The 22,442-nt window shown below is 34.3% G+C and overlaps 2 protein-coding genes across 2 annotated transcripts; one reads left to right on the top strand and one right to left on the bottom strand.

The window, feature by feature from the left end:
- Window positions 1–540: 540 nt before the first annotated feature.
- On the top strand, window positions 541–16,119 carry LOC125055871 (WD repeat and FYVE domain-containing protein 2). Its single transcript, XM_047658526.1, has 9 exons — window positions 541–801; window positions 1,085–1,265; window positions 1,409–1,575; window positions 1,805–1,918; window positions 2,611–2,736; window positions 6,643–6,839; window positions 8,271–8,412; window positions 10,373–10,481; window positions 14,056–16,119. Exons 1-9 carry the CDS (start codon window positions 641–643, stop codon window positions 14,113–14,115), a joined length of 1,257 nt encoding a protein of 418 aa, XP_047514482.1. The 5' UTR covers window positions 541–640; the 3' UTR covers window positions 14,116–16,119.
- A 2,759-nt stretch (window positions 16,120–18,878) lies between these two features.
- On the bottom strand, window positions 18,879–21,299 carry LOC125055864 (peritrophin-48-like). The gene is made up of 3 exons (XM_047658519.1): window positions 21,159–21,299; window positions 19,753–21,058; window positions 18,879–19,283 (listed from the first exon to the last, which is right to left on the bottom strand). Exons 1-3 carry the CDS (start codon window positions 21,223–21,225, stop codon window positions 18,986–18,988), a joined length of 1,671 nt encoding a protein of 556 aa, XP_047514475.1. The 5' UTR covers window positions 21,226–21,299; the 3' UTR covers window positions 18,879–18,985.
- Window positions 21,300–22,442: the final 1,143 nt, after the last annotated feature.

The raw sequence follows: 22,442 nt of genomic DNA, 5'->3' as shown, positions 1-22,442 counted from the left end.
CAATTTAAGTAATTTGTATTTATAAGTTCTTCAGCAAAAGACGCCTGAGGTACTAAGTAACAACAATCAGTTTTTCGATTAATTGATACGTCTTCTTCGAATTGGTACAGATCAAAATATTTTTACTTGCGTACAGGAAGGTTTATAAGATGGCAATAATACAGTCGGTTTGCAGTATTTTCAATAAGACGTGCAAAATGCAGTGTTTACTGTCTTCCGGGCAATGTCATTCGGAGGTCAGGCTACAGATGTGGCTTGATATTAATAGATTGATTTTAATTACACATAGAAAATTCTTCATTTTTATTACCGTGTGATGCATTGATGGTAATGGACAAACTATACTAGTTAATGGTTTTATATTTGGTATATAAAGAATTTTTTTTTTTCATAATAATAACAAATTTTTATTTATAATTAATAGAAAAAAAAGATATTATGTCTTACTATTTATTCGATTAATTTATTTAATATGAATTTTCTACGATTGTTTCCGAACAAGTTCATGAAGTGTCAAAACTGACGTTTATTATTGTGACGTTCAGTTTTTCTTTTGGGTACTTGTAGACTGTAGTTTGTACGAAGAAATTTGTGACGAAGTGTTTACAGTTTACATTTTATTTTCATTACATTTAGAAATATGGCTGCAGAAATTAAGCCTGCTCCAAGAACACCTAATGATAGGTTTTCTACTACAAAAAAACCAGCTCTACTTAGCAAATTAGAAGGTTGTACTGACGATGTTAACGCTGCTGTTGTGATACCTGGTGAGGACGGAGTAATTAGCGTTTGCGATGATAAGTAAGTGTTTTTAAATATTATCAAATCGTAAATGCCTAATCATATCTGTTTTTTATGATTCGAAACCATTAATTTTAGTTTTTAAACCTTTGGTACTTAGCAAACTGGTTCAAACGCCCTGTTTGACAACTAACAGGACCTATGCAACGGTTTTCTAGTTCACCCTAATTATCACTGTCTGTTTAAGAATCAATTAACAGTACCAGTCATGAGATGCAATTGTTTTTAAATATTTATGTTAATCATTGCACAATATTTAACATTTTTTCTTTTTATTTGTAAGGACTGTACGAGTATGGTTGAAAAGGGACTCTGGCCAATATTGGCCAAGTATATGTCAGTATATGCCATCTGGATGTACTTCAATGTTTTACACTCCGGAGACAAGGCAACTTTTTATTGGACAAGAAAATGGTACCATTTCAGAGTTCACCTTGGCCGCCGACTGTAATAGAATAAACCCTGTGAGTATTATAACTCAAATTATTTGTTTTATAGGCATAAAAATACTGTAAACATTAGTCACATTAAACAAAAGTATTTGGTCCTATCTTGTACATATAACATCTCTGAGGTTTATTGTTTGATAATAATAATATTTTTGCAGACACGCGAATATCTAGCACACACGGCTCGAGTGACTGCAGTAGTATTTTCATTAAGCTGTGAATGGGTTTTATCTGTAAGTAGGGACAAAATGTTCTCTTACCACTGTAGTGAAACAGGTAGAAGAATTGGTGGTTACTCCTTTGAAGCATGGTGTACAGCCTTACAGTATCCTTTTGAAAATACTTACATTCTTGTTGTGTACTATATTAAGCTGTTTACTTTATAAGTGAGGTAATAATAATTGGCAGGAATATACCTGGAAATTGCCAAAAAAAATATTTAAATATTATTGCATAATAGTAACTAAATCTAACCTAGGATATGATTTGGTATAGCGTAAAATATAATATGTTGTAATTTTTAAATAGTCAGTAATTTCCTAAGCAATTATTAGATTTGATTCCCAATCAAAATATGCATTTGTTGGAGACTATAGTGGACAAATAACTATGTTAAAATTAGACAATAATGGAGCAACATTAGTCACAACATTAAAAGGGCATACTGGGTAAGCATTAAGTAATTATTTAGTTACAGATGACCTTGTGAAGGCTTGCCTTTAATGTTTACTGTCTCAAGGTCACATTTGATGTATTGTTAGTCATTTGTCTAACTTAACTTTAATAAAAGTATAATAACCTATGTAAATGTATCCTCTAATCTAAGATATTATTGTCTTTATCAATATACCTTAAATGAAAATCATAAGAATAGATTATTTGGTACAATCTTCTATGGTATATGATAATGTCCATGCATAAAGATACATATAGCTGCTTGGAAAGTTTTCTTTTATAATATTGTTAATCATGCTAATTCTGTAGTAATCTGTAGTTGAAATAAATCATAAACAGTTTCCAAGTTAAAAGTGTTATAACGCAAACAAAGGAAATTTTATTCATTGTTATGATTTGTCATTAAATTTGTTTAGTTGAAATTTATGTAATTTTGAAATACATTAACAAAACATTAATCTAAGCAAACATATGCTTTCCTTTTATTATTAATTGAATAATGAATTTTCTAAGCATGTAATAAAAATAAAATCTCTGTATGTCTCGTAATAAGGCAGGCAAGATCAATTTTATCACTGAATGTAGGTATTTTAATTGGTAGCAACGTATACAGCCTATAAATTTAACCATAGACTAAATTAGCATTATCTATACATAATTAATGAAATACATTATTACTTTTCAGTTCTGTTAGAGTGTTGAATTGGGCGGCAATACCACAACTCCTGTTTAGTGGTTCCTTTGATCAAACTGTAATTGTATGGGATATAGGAGGTCAGAAGGGAACAGCTTATGAACTTCAAGGGCACAGGTGTGTATTAAAAGATTATTAAGACATTTCTATTAGTAGTAGTATTTTCTAGTAAGTAATCAGCTTTTCACAAAAAAGTTGTTGTCGGGTTTCATAGGACCAATTTGTAATATATAAGTTTGCTTGTCATTTTCAGATTATGTATATATATGTTAACGTAAAATTGTAAATACCGTTAAATTGTAATCTATCTCGCGAGATTATAAACTGTCGAAAGATTGTGAATTCAAGGTACTGCTTACAATTTAACGTATTATTATTCGGTAGATTATAATCTATCGAAGTGAAATCGTCAAATTGTGAAACGGTACGCACCTCACGCGCTGATTGGTCGGCTTTATAGTAGACCGTTATATGTCCATAGAGTTAGGAATGAATCAAGGGTATCGGTCAAATAAAATAAATGCACTTCAAAAATTAGTATTTATTACTTAGTAGGTAATCAATAATTCTGACATCACATGATGAAAAAAAATATATCAAAATAAAAAAATCAGAAACGTAACAATATTTTCTCTTCAAACACAAATTAAAATTGAAAAATTAATGAAATTTTCTTTTAGAAAAAAAACGATCACAAAATAAAATCAAAATTAAAAAAAAAAACAAATCGAAAACATATGAAATGTTTTTGAAAACATAATAAAAATGTTCAATTATTGTTGCACGTCGACGAGTTGTAACTCGCAAAGAACATTAGCTTTCTTTTTATTTTTTTGCAATTACATTTTTTACTATTTTCATTATGCCCGCTGTAATAGTTTTGTAACTCTATGGTAAATTCTTCCGTTTCACAATTTGACGATTTCACTTCGATAGATTATAATCTACCGAATAATAATACGTTAAATTGTAAGCAGTACGTTGAGTTCACAATTTTTCGACAGTTTACAATCTCGCGAGATAGATTACAATCTAACGGTTTTTACAATTTTACGTTGACATATATATATTGATTTTCGTATTACATAAATGATGTTTGAGAGCATGATTAATTTAATAAATATTGATTGATCATCATATGATATACTAGCTGACCCGGCAAACGTCGTTTTGCCCTGTATATTATTTCTAGGAAAAAAATTTTTAGTTCAATAAAAATAACTATCTTCTATAATACAAAATAGGGGTTGATCGTAGAGGGGTGAAAATTAGAGGTTGTGTATATTTTTGTATGTGTGTGTGTATGCTGTAAAAAAAATATTTGGAGTGGACACCCCTTATCACTTAGGGGTATGAAAAATAGATAGTAGCCGATTCTCAGACCAATTGATGATCATATGCATATAAAATTTGATAAAAATCGGTCAAGCCGTTTCGGAGGAGTATGGTAACTAACATTGTGACACGAGAATTTTATATATGTTAACGTAAAATTGTAAAAACCGTTAATTGTAATCTATCGGCTATCGGTTATCGGTATTCGGTAGATTGTACTACACTAACTTAGTTATCATTCAAACTTCTTTGGTCAATTACAGATTAATTTTACTTCCCAACAATTTCATATAACTACCGAATAATAATACGTTAAATTGCAAGCAGTATGTTGAGTTGACAATCTTTCGACAGTTTACAATCTCGCGAGATAGATTACAATCTAACGGTTTTTACAATTTTACGGTGACATATATAAGATGTGAATTCCTCGTATATAGCGTATATCTATCGTATATAGCGGTAAAGGCCGGCAACGCACTTAACATCAAGTGAGCCTCCTGCCCGATTGCCTCCTGTTACATAAAAAAAACTTTTTATTTTATTAGTCAATATTCAATATTAATTTTGAGATTACATATCCGATTTCGACACGTCTTATACCTAAAATCGTGTTTTGACAGTGTTCAGCATCTTTTATAGACATCTAGAACTAATTGGCAACTGTCAAATATGTCAATCTTCATACAGAAAAAAGTAGATTTAAGCTTGATGGGCCCTAAGAATAACCCATCTGTATAAAAGGTGATTACTAATGGTTTTGCCGTAGAGACTGTATTGTACCTATATTATAAATAGAATCTAGTAATGTATGCAAATTCCAAGAAATCTTACACCTTGCCCACAATAATGCAAGTTATCATATCAGTTACAGAGGTTATATAATACTGAAGGTGTTAATTTATGCACTTATTTTTGTTATATCATAACAGCATTGACTACAAAGATTTAGTATTAACCGATTTTGAACAGACTTAAAATAATATAGTGTATTTTGACCTATCTGACTTACTTGACTTGACTTAATGTCCTATAACCCCTAGTTGGGGCAGAGGGCGTCCACGGTGAGTCTCCATCGCGTTCGGTCTTGAGCCTCGTATTTTACCTCGCTCCAAGTCTTCCCGGCTCTCTTTGCCTCGTCTGCGGCTGTACGGCGCCAGGTTTGCCTGGGACGGCCACGCTTCCGCTTTCCTTGCGGGTTCCAATCAAGCGCCTGCTTGGGAATATGCTTGGGATCCCTTCGAAGTGTATGGCCTATCCAATTCCACTTGCGTCGCTTGATCTGCTGGCTTATCGGGGTTTCTCGGCAGCGCTCCCAAAGTTGCTCGTAGAAGTAGATGTCTAGAATACGGCGAAGACAGCGGTTGACGAGACTTGTAGTCGGTGCGAGATGTCTTTGGTGACCTTCCACGTTTCACACCCATAGAGCAGCACAGACTTGACGTTCGACGATTTTGACCTATATACGTATGTGGTATTATTGGAAAGCATATTTGATTATAATTACAAATTCAGGTTTCCTTATGAACTTATTATTTGTATGAAAGATAAATTTTTCGGAATATGTAAGTTTTTTATCTGTAGCAAAATAGAATTTGTAACTATCATTAAGTACTACTTATTTATGTTAACATTTTTGTATTAACAGCAGATTTTTGAAAAGTGTCTTGAAAATATACAAGACACTTATACGACCTCCAAATGCTCAAAAAGCGAGTCTACTCCTCCCTCAAAGGCCGGCAACGCACCCACTAAAAAAGGGTGTCTATGGGCTGCGTAGACTGCCCTTTTTGGTCGTCCCGCAAGCTCGTTTGCCCCCCTATTAAATTTAAAAAAAAATGTCAACTAAAATATATTGAGTTTATTCTTATATGAATCAGGTAGGAATGAGTCTAAATTTTATTACGTTTAGTTAGCAAACTTCTGATTCTTATGAGTGCTTGTTTACGCAAATGGCGTATAACATCCGGGCTGTTTTTCGGCGAAGCAATAACTAGTGTTTATGGGTACAAAGAGTTATTAATTAGTTTTAAGAAGTTATTAATGAAACACGCAGAAAATAATTCTAATTTTTGTTAGCGATTTCGACTTCGATTCGTTCGTTGGATTTAGATTCAAAATTTATTTTTGTTTAGGTTTTTGCTTGAAGAATGTGTTGTCCGTTATTTATCAGTGAGATTGATAAACATGAAACATACAATAGTATGTTAAGGATCTATTCTCAAATACATATTTTTGTTTATCTATACGCCTGTTATGTGTCTGGTGTGTGTGTGTTGATAGTTGAAAAAAAAAAGTTCGTTATCTGATCCTTATAATTCATTTTTAACATCGTCAGCTTAAGGGTGCGTCTACATCTGGCGAATGTGCAGCTCGCCAGATGTGGACGCACCCTTACATGTTAGCTATGGATATTGCTAGAATTGAAATTTCAGTATGAAGATCTGTTTAGCACAGATTCGGTCCAAGCACGTAGGCATGTATGTTTTTCCGATATTTCTCGGATGCTAAACGTCATATCATAGTTTAAATGTATTCCAACTTAGAAACGCTTTAGTAGGTTATACACCCATTTTTCTCTTCATTTGCAAGTTTAAATTCTGGTCGGTTGGGTTACTTTCTTTGAAAATAAACGATTTTTTTTCTAAATTACGTCTAACACGTTACTATATGACATAAATCTTTCAGCAACAAGGTGACAGGGTTATGGTATGTTGGAGGCTGTCAGAGGCTGCTCTCGAGTGGGGAGGATGGGGCGTTGGGCGTTTGGGAAATGGGCGTTCCTCGCAAGGAAACACCGGCGTGGCGTGAAAGTGATATTTGTCAGCTATGCCGAGCACCCTTTATATGGAATGTGCGAGCGATGATGGAGAAGAAGCAGCTTGGTAAGTAACCTGCGCATGCGGTCTTTTTATAAAGTACTTTTTGACTTTTGACACTAATCGTAGTCTAACTAATATTCTATCACTAATCGTAAATTTTTTTGTAAAGTTTATGTTCACCGTTTATGTTATGGGATGTTCTATCTTATAATAAATCATAACCCATATTTAACTTTGTTCATTGGTTTATTCTTCACAAAACAAGAGTCATTAATTTATATTCTTATAGAAAAGCGCATGGAAAAATTATACTATATCTCACTCCCTAAAGTCTGTCTTGAGTGACATTCGTTTTCTTCTTTTTATTAACCGCCTGTATTTGTGTTGCCACATACATCAAAATATGAAAGAAAGTACTACACAAACGCTACAATGTATTTAAGAATAGATAATTGTATAGAAAATGCATTTTGTTATGATGTTGTATACTTTAATAAATAAATTAAATTGAAAGTCCCGTAACTAGCAGAGTTTATTGCTAGTTCTTCTCATCCATTCTATGGCCTTGATATGAGAACTGGCAGTTAATGTAAATTAGAAGCATTTAATATATATTTCGTCATGATCGTAGAACAATGTCGGATTTGAAAGAAAACCAATATCTACTTTTTATCATATTTGGATACTACATTGACTAAATATTACGGCTACAAAAAAAAATCCATGTGTTTTAAATTTCAAATTAATCTGTCGGTAAAGTGACGGATTTGATAGAAACATGTGATTTTTCTAGAAAACTGTGTAATTTAATGTTATTATTTTTATTTTGTTTCAAAACAAACCCTTTTGTTTGCTTGTATGCCAATTTTCATAATCACAGAATATGAATTAAAATATTTATGACAAGAACTAACATGATTATATTATTTTGAAATGGCTGCCCTGTAAAGTTTTTGTCAGATCCGTCACTATTCTACGACTATGACGATTTCTTTATGGACATTCATAAGTGTACATTGTGTTACGTAAATGAATAAATGATTTTGAGTTTGAGTCATGGGCCAGATACGTACGTAAGGGAGCGTTCAAGTATTACGTAACGAATTTTGGGAGGGGGGGGGGGTTTGGTTGTAAAACGAGACCCCCCCCCCTCTTTGTAAACGGGGCGGGGATTGAATTACGCGTTATTGTTAATATTATTTTCTACATACACCACATAATAGTAACTAAAGAGTCACTAAGTGGTCACGAAAACGACTAGACTTGGGTACTGAAAAACGTTACGGCGAGTTCATGGGGGGGGGGGGGGCAATAATCTCCAAAAATTGCGTTACGTAATACTTGAACGCTCCCTAATACGTTTCTATGTTGTGATGGTCAATCATATCTGACCGTTGCCATGTCATCTATGAATCCTTTTAAAACCCTTCTACACTTAAAACCATGTAACTTTTTTCAAATAACAATGAACTACAGTGTAAATTCATATTGTAGGTCTTCGTCAACATCACTGTCGTTGGTGTGGGGCGGCAGTTTGTGGGGCGTGTTCCCCTCATCGTTTGCCGTTACCCATTATGGGCTTTGAATTCCCGCAGCGCGTCTGCACTGGCTGCTACGACACGCTTCGACATGAGCCGTAAGTACTGTATATATATCGTCACTGAAGAATAACCTCATATGTCGAAAAACCATTTATTTTTTATTCGACTCTTATGTCATTTAACTGGTATAATCATGAAGTAATGTTATCATCTCCTTTTAATAATGGCCATAAATAAGTCCTTTATAAAAAGGAGATGATAACATCTAAAACTATGAACAAAAACACAAAAATATTTTAACGAATATTGAAGAAATAAATCATTTTTTCGTTTCCCGTAATGTTTGGTCCTCTGGACATACGAGGTTATCATTCTACAGCGACGATATAAGTATAAAGGAGAAGCGAGCCTGACATATCCTGTACACATGACTTGAAAAAATCTAGTATAAATCTAAATTCTCAACAAAATCGGCTTTCTTTAAAAAAAGATGCTTGCGTTTAAAGGCATTTAGTTTATATATGACGTTTGATTAGCCTTTATTGCTGACACCCAGTACAATGTTATAACAATTATTTAAGTTACATAAAAAAACACTTAATTCTAACACATAAATAAAACTTAATCTTATACATCATATGACCCGTTTTTGGTAATCAGAGTGTCCTGTGACACGTAGGCCTCTTCCAGCTGTTTCCATTCTTTTCTGTTATTAGCTCTTCTTGTCCAAGTTGTGCCTCCTTTTATCTTAATATCGTCTGCCCTTCAACGCCGAAACAGTTTATATATACTAAACACTAATTTCCCCAAATGATTTTAGAATATTTTCCAAAATATCCATTTTTAAATCTTTTATCTGATTAAGACACATTACTGTCCTGTAACAGTAAGATTGATAAAATTAATAGAAATATGATAACGCTCCTAGACCCTCCAAATATTCCTTCAATTATAGAATCATTTCAGTTTCGCTAAACTCATCATTTGGAATTGTTACCGAATTTTATTTATTCACAAACATACATACCCTATCCTTACATACCCTATCCTTACATACCCTATCCTTACAGTACTAAGTCAATACGATAATGTCGAAAAAATAATAAAATATGTATATGTATATTGTATATATGGGAACTCACTCTGCGGCCATATGAAGATGTTGATAGTGCCGGAGACAGAATTAAGTAGGTGCAACGTCTTGGATCGCGTCGCACATATCGCCTAAGGTCCAAAGACACCGAGTTCTTGAAGTACATTTGGAGGAAAACCCAACCCCCGCCCCCCCCCCCCCCCCCTTTCGACACCACCTACATTTTATCCCTAGAACGATGAATGAAATAGATGCCATACATTCAGTCATAAAGAAAACGAGTAAACTTATTCTGTATGCGCTCCAAAATAAAACAGTACTGTTATACCACCTATAACGCGGTAGAATCGGACCGAGTTATAGGATATCGCACTGTAGGAGTATTCTCGTAAAACCGTTCTTTTAAACAATCAAAACTATTAACACGAATTTAATCAAGTTATTTAGTTTAATTTTATAACAACACTATTGAAACAGGTGCAAAGGTACGCAAAACTAATTATCATTTTAAATTTCACACTACAGAAATATATCTTGTGAAATCTCCGCGTTATAGGTGGGAAATACCGCGTTTTATAAGAGGGTTTGGGAGCGTTCAAGTATTACGTAACGAACTTTTTGTCCGTTGCGATGCAGGGCGGGGATTGAATTACGCGTTATTGTTAATATTATTTTCGACTTTCCAGTACTTTACACCACATAATGGTAACTTTTAGGTATAAAGAGTCACTGGGTGGTCACGAAACGTTAAACTATACATGGGTACAGAAAAACGTTACGGCGCGTTACATGGGGGGGGGGGGGGTTCCCCAATAATATCCAAAAATTGCGTGACGTAATACTTGAACGCTCCCTTTACTGTATTTAGTTTTATGCCCAAAATGTAAATTTTTGTTTGCAAAGAATTCTGAATAAATAAAATCTAATCCGAACTAACTATTGATAAGTTTTAATGTTTTTAGCCGCGAATCCCTAGCGTCATTCCACGATATGAAGCACGCGGTGGCGTCCCTCTACATGGACGAAGCCACGGGACGAATGTGCACAGCTGGCAAGGATAGGGTTATAAAGGTAAGATAAATAAATGCTTTGATAGAATTATTTAAAATTGCAGAGTAATTTTGTAGGTTAAATTTTGACAAATTCACAATTTAATTTGTACATCTTAGAGGACTTACTACGAGTTGACCTTGTGGAACGGATAAATGAGAAACGTTTAATAAGTATAACAAGGATGGTGAGGTTGGGTAGGCCTTGTGCATACCTGGACCTATTCCAGGCCTCACTAGAGAAGGATGGGTCAAAAGTATTACCTATGATTTTTTATGTATTAGGAGGCAAACGGGCAGGAGGCTCATCTGATGTTAAGTGATACCGCACATGAACACGCACATTGCCAGATGGCTCGCAAGTGCGTTGCCGGCTCTTGACCTTAAGTCGAATTGGTTCGGAAATACTTTAGTAGGCAGCTGGTTCCACATAGTGGTGGTGCGCGGCAAAAACTGCCTTGAAAAACGCTCAGTTGTGGAACAAGGGTCGTTCGACAAAAGAGTGTACCAATTTTTAAAAGGCCGGCAACGTACCTACTATCGAGCCTTCTGGCAATGTGAGTGTCCATGATCACTTAAACTCAGATGAGCCTCCTGCCAGCTTGCCTCCTGTTATATTAAAAAATAATATAATAATATACTCTATTCTACAAAAGAGGAAAGATTTGTAATTAAATTATTGGCACGGTTTCAAAAAATATTATATATACCATTATACCTGAGTGACAGACATTTATTTGCTAAATCTTTTTAAATTATATTTCCAAAGTCAAATCATTTATTTTAATTTTAAAAAAGGCACATTTGAAAGTCAAAATTACAAGTTAAGTCAAAACCGTTTACGACGACATCTTTTAGAACAACGTCGTATATTTTTATATAAAACTAGCTGGCCTGGCGAACATCGTACCGCCTAACAGTCGATTCTTTATTTGTTTAAAATACTTATTCTGCTATTCGGGACACCGGTCTAGCTAGTAAGATAAAAAAAGAAAATTGATAAGACAACAAATACATTATGTCAAAAAATAAAAATTTACCTTCCCGGAACCCCTCCACTAACACTTGAACTTTATCCTATGGTATTAAAGTTCAAATTCACTTTTAAGTATTATTACGAATATTTTGTATGGGAATATAGAAAAGTGTTGTTTTTAGACTGATTCACTCAATTTTATTTTAATTTTTCTCCGTAAGAACCATCTTCGTACTTCAAGGTATATTATAAAAAAAAAATCAGACAAATCGGTCAAACCGTTTTCATGTTATGTCGTGACAACGGAAAACGGGTTTCATTTTTATATATTTAATGAATTTAACAATTCGTCATTTGAAATTTCAATAAATTATTTTGCATAAAATATAAAATACTAATATTTAATAAATTCTCTTTACGAAATTTTAATTTAAAAATATAATTTCTATAAGGTACTTCGCCCTTCGCACTCTCTCTCAATCGGTCTCAATCGCTCTCTCCCTTCGACAAAAACGCTGCACAGCTTCGTGACGTTTTCGTAAAAATTTACCCTCATGCGCTTACAGAAGTTTCACTTACTTACTTAAAATTAGTCTACTTACCTACATACTGAGATACTTATTATACTGACCAGGCTGGGCAAGGTAAATGTATTATCCAATAAAATGAAGATGATTTTCGATTTTCTTAAAACAGTAGCGAATGATGCAACATATCTTACGTAAGTTGGGTAATATTTCAGAAACGACCTTGTGGCCAAATGAAGAACTCACATCCAATTGTAGCATGACTCATATGCAAATATGACCTAAAATGTCCAGTTGTCATATTATTTAAATCGCTAAGGGTCAGATGGGGTTCGGATAATTTGTAGCAAAAATTATAAGATACAACCAGAAATCTGAGGCCATTCGTTTCTATAATCATTTCTATTGACATGCCTTCTGTGCCTAACCAACGTCGTAAACTTTTTGCCTTAAGACGTTTTCTAGCGATGTTTGCCTTCGTAGGAGCAAACGTTAATTACGCATAGAAAGAACAATTCATTGGTGCATAGCTGTGATTTGAACGCACGACCTCAAGGTCGCACGCTTAAGCCACAAAAAAAAAAATTTTTAAGAGTTTAAGAGTTTTGAAGTTATACTTCTTTTGGCGCATTAGAGTAAATTTTACGATGTTCGCGCACACCGTCACAAAAAACCGACACCCTGAAGTTAGCTATAGTCAACATTTTATTTTTTTGAATTTTCACTTTTGGCGCGTTAGGGAAAAATGATGAGTGTGTTTTTTTCTAATTTTAGTGTCGTTTTTTCTACAAACGTAGAATAAGGCGATAGATAAAATTTTGGAAAAGATTTTTATCTTGTTACGCCAACTTTTTTTTTATTATACTTATATATATATTTTAAATAAATCTTTAAAAATATGGCCATCAATCAGGTCTACAGGATTAAAGTCTACAAATTTAAATTAAACAAAATTAATTAAACCAAAAGGAAAACATTTTTTAGACAAATAAAATTAGTACCGTAAATGAAAGTAACGGCTGTCAAATCTGTCTATTAAAGAACAATTAACGGCTCGTAAAAATAACAACCCGTATTTTTGGTATGGAATCCGGGGAATTTACGTAAACCAATTATTGGCGGGAATCCAAACGGTCAGTCAATAGTAAAATAAAACAGTATAGGATATTTAATTGGAAATTTACAAGTGACGGAATTAAATTCTTTTAATACTACAACCTTGAATGTCTTTGTGCATGTAGACAATCTGTCATTGTTATCAATAGAGGTATGCACTTTCGTAATTTTAACTAAACAAACGAGACCAGAACATTCTTGTCTTTGGTTATACGCGAATTATACACATTTCAACAAAACTATTTTTATCTTTTTCAAAAAGAGCTACTTCGTTCTCAATAAAAAGATTCGTCGACCCCTCAGTATTAAAAGTGAATTTGAATTTGGAATGTTTTTGGTAATTTTTTAATCATCAAAGAGTTTGAATCACAAATTGAATGAAAAGCCTAGCGGTCTTATTAAGTGACAGCTAGGTGAGGGGTACCGGTTCGATTCCCGGTTCGAGGGCAAGTTTTAATTTAATTTAAATTTGTTCTCGGCCTTTGGGAGGGTTGTGCGGTACCGGGCGAGTGCTTAAACCGTACATGGAGAACACGGTCGAAGTTCTAAGGCAAACACGAATTATAAAAAATCTGAAGCTGGCTAATGCACAAACCGTGCCAGAGCCATAAAAAAAAATTGCATGAAAATGTTACTGGCTGTAAAAAATAATCCAATAAAGAATTTCTATAATAAAAAAACGCGGGAAATGTATTCATCCTTTTTTTTTCAAATTCGGATTCAGCATAATTTATTTTGATTATTATTTCTATATGTAAAGAAAGTAACGTAATTTTTCTTCATGTGGCAAGAACATGTCTCTATTTTATCTGTTATTTATGAAAACCTAATCATTTTACCCCACTCAATGTCGCCGTGTGCATAGTGCAAAATGCTTATGCTGAATTTGGAGTGAACAAGAAGCTTTGCTTTGCATATGTCGCTGCAGAAATTCTTTAGCAAATGTAAGTTTTATATTATTAATTTTTTATTGCCAGGTTTGGGATATTAGCGTGCTAGTAGCGCCTGCTCCAAAGCCCGGAACGAGCGACCAATAACCATTACGACCGGGACTTTAAAAGGGTAAAATTACGAAATACGAATAGTTATACAAACCATAGAGGTGTCAAACTGTCTAATGTTAACTGTCAAAAAGACAGCAATTTTTTTAATTTTTATCTGATACGATTGTCTGCGGACGATGCACTTTTGTTTTAAATAATTTCTACTACGTCTTGTTTATGTATTAAAAATATTTGTCAGATTGTCTTGGTCTATGACTTGTCATTTAAAGGTCTGTTTGTTTTCAATCTGGTTTTATATATTGAGAGTTACAATACCGGTGTTTAGCAATATAAATGTGTCGTCGAAAGTATGACAGCGATTCGAAACTTCTTATAAAAAAAACTAAATCAGAATAACCCTTTAACTAAAGTATTATATTGTCAAATTCTGTTAATACTGTAATGAATACCGTAGTGCTTTAGTTAAAACGGTGCAATAATATTTACTTTTGGGTACCACTCGTAATTACGTCCACGTATTTTTGGTGATTGGATCCGGTCCGATATTTATTTTTATTAAAATGAGATCAATTTCCCGACGTCTCGAACGCTTTCCATATTTTTCAACACAAAATTATTAATGGTAAACGTTTCTTTGCCTACGCATAAATAAAATGCGAAAGGTCATTTCAAGGTCAGACCTAATGGTCGTAGTTTTAGAGCATGTGTCAATACATTATTAGTCACGTATTATATTTGTTTAATGTTTAAACTTCGATAAATCCTGTCATTAAAGTGTAATTTCCAACGGTGGAAATTCTTTTTGTTGGGTTTTCATTAACACTCCACTGTTGTCGCTTGTATATTAATCGTGCAGTACGCTTGCGGTGCCCACATGTCTACCCTCATTTGTCTATGTGGGTACCCACACTGGAAATTAAATGTGTAAATAAGGTATGTAAAACGTTATAGCCCGGTTTCTATAAAGTAATACGATTGATAAATGCCAGAGAGAGGTTCTAGATCAGTTTTTTATAGTTAGTATGTGGATCAACGAATACTTTGTCTATACTGTGTACTGTAGTAAGACTGATTCTTTCAAGATCTTAGCTAAGTTCACTCAATTTAACGGTCCTTTTGAACCATAAACAACTAGAAGAATGTTTTGGAATTGTTTTGTTTGAAGTTTGGACTGTGTTAATTAGTTAAAACAGTTTAAGCGTGACTCTTAAAAAGTTGCTGAACTTCGTTTAAGCTTGGTTAAATATGTTTTTGTAGATTTGATAAGGATCTAAAGATCTTTTATTTTCCAAAATTACTTACGAATTTAATTACATAAATCTATTATTAAATTGTTAGAGGAACGAGATTTAGTTTGTGGTTCCTGCTGAATCGTTTTTGAGAAACTTTGATATTGTTATATTTATGTTTTTTTTTCGTAGAAAGCATTTCTACGCAGGCGATGTCGCGGGTTTAAGTATTTTTAACCTTAGATGTTTGTAGAGTTTATAAAATTTATGTAATAATATTTTATAAAATTTGCTGTTTAGATATATTTATCTTTATTATATTTAGCAAATACAGGCTGTTTCACGTATGTAAAAAAAACGTCATAAATATAATGATTTTCATATTAATATTAAAAAATATAATCAATATTTTTGGTAGGAAAGTCTGAAACACCCTGTATAACGCATGTTTGTTATTTCTTGCAGCTCAGTTATATGTTGTTGAATGTGAAGCCGAAAGTACCAAGTTCTATTTCTTATTAAATAAATTTCGGAAGCCCTTAAATTTGTTTAAAACGTCATATCTTTTTCATTATATATGCGTCTCTGAACTGTTTTATCTAATATTATACTGCAAGATTCAGGCTCGTGTGCAAAAAGGTCTCAATTCTTAATCTTGTCTTGAGCGCTGTCAGTATAAAGCTCAGTTCATTATTGCAGTATTGTCTATGTTGCTATCTTGCAGTATTGTCTATGTCGAATGTAATATTCTAACTTGAATTTATGTCTGCATTATGTCTACGAGCAGCTGGTGAGTGACGCCGTAAAACCTACATTGTACTTCTATTTGAAAAATATTAAAATTAAAATTTAAAAATTAGTAAATTTAAATTATTCAATTAGTCAAAGTAATTATCACCCAAATACTCTCTAGAAAAATTTGTTCACGTTGACACACATTAGAGGGGTTGCTATAAATCGTAATTACAATAATTATAGAAGTGTGTGTGACATTTGACAATGCTCAAGCGAAGATTGATTTGAGATATTGGAGTACGGGCCTTAGGATATGAACACTCGTTTTCGAGAGAGTGTTTCAATAGGCAATTATATTTTAAATTTGTAGTTAAAAAAATCCTATCCTGTTTAGTAAGCAATTTTGTGAAGGTAAAACATTTCAAGCGGTAATTTCATTTGAAATTTTGAGAAATCGTAACGTTTTACAAGTCGCCCTCCCCCCACCCTCCAAATAGAAAGCTGTTTTTTGGAGACCAATTCCCATATTCTGTAACTCGCGATAGTGATTTCAATGTAGAGTTTGTAGATTTTTTTAATTGCATGCAACAAGTTTAGCGTACCGGGACTGGATTTGCGATAAAAACAAGGGGCAAACGGTCAGAAGGTTCATCAGATGTTAATTAATTAATATTATCAAATATTCAATATTTGTTAGTACCTATCCTTTTAAATGAACCTCTATATATACCTCACAATGTGAAAGACAATACATAAGTACTGTCGTAAATCTTTTTAAGCAAAATAGTCTGTGGATTGCCGTTAAAAAGCTTCTAAATTTAAAAAGGCATAAAACTGCAAATAATTCATAGATATTTCTACGAAATATTTTTGACAAATTGATATAGGTATGTAAAATTAATTCAGGGTTTCAGAAAGTTTAAAATTAGTTATTAGTGTCACTATGACGAGTTTATGCTTTATATATAATCGTCTATTATTAGGATTCATGATTAATTCCAAACATATTGTAAAATTCAGAGTTTCATGGCATAGGTACCATTAATAAAAAAATTATTGAATTTTGTTATTCATTTAGCCGATACACATTTCTGGGAAATGCCTTTTTTTGTACTTTAAGGCTTGGCTAACGAACTAAAATGAAACCATTTTCCAGCGGCATGATGTTGAGTTTTTGCCAAGAAATTCTAAATAGACGTAGCAATGTTTGTGCATCATGCCCCAAAGGAGCTTTACGTAAATATTTGTAAGTTTTAACGGCAATCTAATTATTCCTTTTTAGTCAACATTTTCTAGCATTTATGGATTTGGTATTGTTAGATCTCTTATGATTAATTAAACTTAATGGTAGAAATTAAACACAAGTTGTTTCCATTCGTTATTCCATATATTGTACAAAATTAAAAAATCTAAAATAAATTAATAAGCTTAATTATAACATAATTCTGTATCAATTTCAAATCATAAGTTATAAAACTATAGAATTGTTTACCCTTGACTTAACTAATCTTTTTTTAAAGTAACCTATTAGGCAGTTAAATTATGTCCTCGTAACTCTAGTGACACTTAAACGTGACAAAACAATTGTTTTTTTTAAACTAATTTGTAATATAAAATGTTTAGCGTTTATTCAAAAAGTGTGGTACATTTGAACTTTTTATATAACTATTAAGATCAATACTTCCGTCGTGGACCAATTCACCACCAATTTAACTATGGTAAGATTCAGAGACAAGACAAAAGTCTCCATCTGTCAAGTGTGACATTCCGTGTCAGAAATTGCATTCTTGTCTCTGAAAATTACCTTTAAAGTATTCTATAGTTTACGTCATGCTGTGTATATTGCCCGATGTGACGGAAGATTGTTTCCCATAGATAAAATTTATATTTTATTTCAATGTATGCAACGATTGTAAAACTAAAAAATGTTTACTTATTTAATCGCCAAAAAAAATATATTTATAAAAATGTAGTCCTAGAAAGACTAGTCTATTTGTAGTTAAAATCATTGTGCTACATGTCTATAATTGTACCGTGTAATTAATAAATTAAGTTTTGTTTAAGGTTTGTATTAAAGATATATTTCTAATAAATTAAGTTTATGTTATCAAAATATATTTTTTTATTAATTGAGCTTGTTGCGTTTGTAACTAATAGCTATTGTAATTAGAAATTATATCTAGTTTGCTTAAATGCTAATAAAATATCGAGTATATTGAGCCTATCATTGCACGAGGTAGTTGAATATTTGCTAACGGTACTTGGTGAATTCTGAATAATCTGTGAGCTCACAGTCTTTATATCAGGTACATCGTGGACTCCCGAACTTTCGACGAATAAGTCAATACCGTGGGTAAGCTCCAAAGACAGGTATCCAATCTCACGTCTATCAAAATCTGTAAGGCGTTTGATAAACGGGAAAGTTTGCACTGTAACATTCAGAGTCGAGACAGCGCGAACTATGGGCCGGCGCCCATTATCGGCATCGGAAAGGAAAAGGATCCTTCGGCATCCTACATGCAAGCGCACACTATCGGCAATTATGCTTTGGCATGCTGCAACGTTCTTAGGGATGACGAAGCGTCCTTAAGGATGCAGCACCGTCCTGTAGCTTGCCGAAGCGTCTCAATATCTATTATATCTAATATTATCTCAAACTATCCCCCGAGTGTTGCCTCGGCGCCGGCGGCGTCCCTAAGGTTGCCCAAGCATACCGAAGCGGTATTTTTGTTATTACAACCACATATTACGGAAATTTCTACTTTATAGTATATTGCTATTTGCCACCTAAAATCCTCAGTCGTACCGATGCCGATAATGGGCGCCGACTCTTATGTCAAAATCTAATGCATTTTTGACATTTGGGACATACTTAGTTAGCTCTGTATCGCCTCTGAATCTTACTATCTCTTGTCTCTGGATCTTACCCTAAATGACATTCAATCAGGACATGCGTATTCATTATTGGGTACACACACTTGACCATTAAATAATTGGTCGATGGGACACGATAGGTAGGTTTTTTGACCGTTTACACATATGTAGTAATTCTTGCATTGACTACCCGGCACTGCAAAGAAACCGTCGCTGTCACAGTGTTTTCCACTCTCGGTGTTCTGCTTACGTGGAGTCCCGCACTCGTGACGCAGACGGTCAACGCATGCGTGTCCGTCAAAAATTTTACCCCCAAGACAGGATAAGGTGGCTAGTCGGTCATGGCCTTCGCAGAAAAAGTATCTGCAAGTGAAAATGTACATATTAATAAAGAATATTTAAATAAAAGCGAAATTAAGAGTTTTTGGGTTTACATATTATCATAAAATCTTAAAGGTTTTTTTTTAAAACAATTCACACCAATTGACCGAGTCCCATGCTAAGCTGGTGAAGCTTGTGTTATGGTTATATAGATAGATAGACATATAAATACATATTTAAACAACCAAGACCTAAGCACAACACCAAATGCTCATCACATCGATGTTCGTCTCAGCCGGGGATCGAACCCGGGACCCATGGATTCGCAGTCAGGGGTACTACCCACTAGACCAATGAGTCGTCCAAACGGAAAGCTGAACGGAAAATTAAATTAATAAGGAATCTGAAAAGTGCCTTGGTATTATTGGAATTTAAATATTATTATTTTTTAAATACTAATATGCTTTTTTATATAAGGGTTGGTAAGCAAGAAATATTATACATAATATACCTGCGACAGTTTGAGTCAACTTCGGGATGGTAACCGTCACTTAATCCTGAACAGGAGTAGTCCTTCGACGGGCAAAGATCTAACCGTTCGGGAATACAGGATTCTCCGTCAAACACATTTCCAACTGGGCAAACATACATAGCTTTGTCTCCATTTATACAGGCATAAAAGGCTCTGCAACTGGCATCCTTTGCACGGTAATGCCCATTAGCACGGCCATAACACGAATCCTTCTCCAAGTTCGGGCATAAATATTGATACTTGGGTACACATTTTGACCCGTCGTACACCTCTCCTACCGGACAAACAAACATAAACTCCAAGGGTCCTTCACAATGGTAGTATTGACTGCAATTAGATTCAAGATGTTGGTAAGTCCCACTTGGCATTCCTTCACAACGCTTGGAGAACTCAGGTCCTGTGCATTGAAAGCTTTTTTCCGAAACGCATTTTATTCCATCAAAAGATTTTCCAGGCTCACATACATCACGTGAAACTACTCTTCCTCGTCGGCAGTCGTACCAAGATGAGCAGCTCTTCCAGTCCCTGTATCTACCGTCCTGACGGTTGAAACAAGGGCTACGCGCTGGTGACGGGCAATAGTTCCATTCAGCTGACTCACAGCCCATGCCCGTGAATAAAAATCCCGGTTCACAGACGCCTCGGCTTATGACACGATGTGACTTACAAACAAAGTATTCACGGCAACCTGTTGAACGATCAGCATAAGCACCATCCCCTGCATTATCACATAGTGAGTCACATGTGTCGTCTGAACAGAAGTCTGCATCGCCTACCGGGATGGGGATAGCCGTAGATCTAGGAGCAGGGCAGTTATTACTGCATACACCATTGCAAGATTCCACAGCTCTTACTTCTGCTCCACGACAGTGTAATAATCTCCGGCATTCATTTGAAGAGTCTGGATATTTCCCATCAGGCAAACCGGCGCATACAGGTTCATAGCACGTCCCCGCGCCTCGGGAACAGGCTTGTCGGTCTATATCAAACCAGGATCCGCTCGGACAGGTGTGATCGGTAACGGTACCGTTTTCACAGCGATAATAATGTCTACACGCGGTTGTTGGGGTTGTGTATGCAAACGTATCACCTGTGGCGCAAATACGTTGTATGCAACTTCTACTCGGGCTCGATATACACGCACCTGCCACTTCACTGAACACTCTTCCCGCGGGACATATGTATCGTCCTTTCACTTTTCCAGATGAACATTTTACGTATTCCTCACAATCCGCATCGTAATCGGCGAACAATCCATCTTTACTGCAAGAAAAGTTTTCCCCATCTGTAAATATAATTTAAATATATGTGTCACTAAAAGATTTATTATTAAATTTATTGAACCGGATATGCTGGTAAGTGGAGGCAGCTTTCGTAATACTTACGTATGTGCATTATGAGGAGCGATAGAGCGGCGAGGCTGCGGTACGAGACAGGCGATCGCGCAGGCATGTTGGCTGCGACTGAGCGCAAACAAAACTAGCAGGCGGCGAACGTAACGTCAGCCCTCACAGAGAGTGCTCCTTGACATTCGTACTCAATCCTCCACCGTAACTTGATCCTTGCGGCCCGGATGTTGACTCCAAATAGGAATTTAGACACACCTCTCGAAACACTGAGATGAACCTTGTTTCGTTTGACCGTGACTGTCTTACGTAACAACTAACAAAGGTGTGAAATAGCTGAGCGAAAGGATTAATACTTCCGACTAGAGTTGTAACAGTTACAAAGCAACGTATATAGTTAGCTGTTATCAATTAAATCGCTGACTCGGCTGTTCCGTCATACTCGTGGGAAAATAATGCAAAAAGTAAATGGATACAAGTTGCGGATATTATTTATCTTCTTAATATATATAAATTACGTGTCACGTTGTTTGTCCGCTATGGATTCCTAAACTACCGAACCGATTTCAATCAAATTTGCACACCGTGTGCAGTTTGATCTAACTTAAAAGATAGGATAGCTTACATCTTAATTTATACTCGCAATATAATTTTATTGCAAATTATTTGTTTATTATTTAATAGTCACAATTCTACCAGATGGCGCTGTGTTGAAAGTACCAACGTTTCAAATAAGTTACAATTTAATGGCATTACCACCAAAAAAGCATGGTGGATTGGTGTTCTCCTGCCGTTTCTCTTGAATAGTTTACTACTACGTAATATAACAAAAATCTTAGCCACAGCAACGCTTGGCCGAGTCTACTAGTGTATTATATATATTGTCTTAAATGTTGCAGCTGTTTACAATTAGAGTCCCATACTAAATAGTTTTTCATACGGCTACTCAATGAAATGATGACGACAATTAGTATGCAAAACGTTAGTAAAATTTATTCTCAAATGTAATGTAATACCGAATCAAAAATGCCTAAATTATGTAAAACATAAATTATATTTTTATGATATTCAAAAGATTTTTTCACTAGGTCACTTTTAAATGTCAAATGTCAAAGACATAATAATTGGAGTAAATTCCAGATGTGAAATCTAACCCCTGATGAGATATGCCAAGAATTTTGATCGTTACATTAATAATATTTATAGCGTTATGGTGTAAATCAGCCATCAAATGTAATATGATCTTGAAAACCGATATCATCTGAATAAAGTAATCTATAATATAATAAATTTAGTATTCTCGATAGAATAAGAGAAAAATAT

The sequence above is a fragment of the Pieris napi genome, chromosome 14 (assembly GCF_905475465.1).
Source record: "Pieris napi chromosome 14, ilPieNapi1.2, whole genome shotgun sequence".
Lineage (NCBI taxonomy): Eukaryota > Metazoa > Arthropoda > Insecta > Lepidoptera > Pieridae > Pieris > Pieris napi.
The sequence above is the reverse complement of the archived record's forward strand: the minus strand, read 5'-3'. Positions and strand labels throughout refer to the sequence as shown.

What these genes read in the sequence shown, in the direction of transcription:
- LOC125055871 (XM_047658526.1), top strand. Translation starts at nt 641, where the DNA reads ATGGCTGCAGAAATTAAGCCTGCTCCAAGAACACCTAATGATAGGTTT. An exon ending in ATTAGCGTTTGCGATGATAA is followed by an intron (nt 802 to 1,084) that starts GTAAGTGTTTTT and finishes TTTATTTGTAAG; the next exon opens with GACTGTACGAGTATGGTTGA. An exon ending in GCAAGGATAGGGTTATAAAG is followed by an intron (nt 10,482 to 14,055) that starts GTAAGATAAATA and finishes TTTTATTGCCAG; the next exon opens with GTTTGGGATATTAGCGTGCT.
- LOC125055864 (XM_047658519.1), bottom strand. Translation starts at nt 21,225, where the DNA reads ATGCCTGCGCGATCGCCTGTCTCGTACCGCAGCCTCGCCGCTCTATCG. An exon ending in GCTCCTCATAATGCACATAC is followed by an intron (nt 21,059 to 21,158) that starts GTAAGTATTACG and finishes TTATATTTACAG; the next exon opens with ATGGGGAAAACTTTTCTTGC. An exon ending in GTTGACTCAAACTGTCGCAG is followed by an intron (nt 19,284 to 19,752) that starts GTATATTATGTA and finishes TTTCACTTGCAG; the next exon opens with ATACTTTTTCTGCGAAGGCC.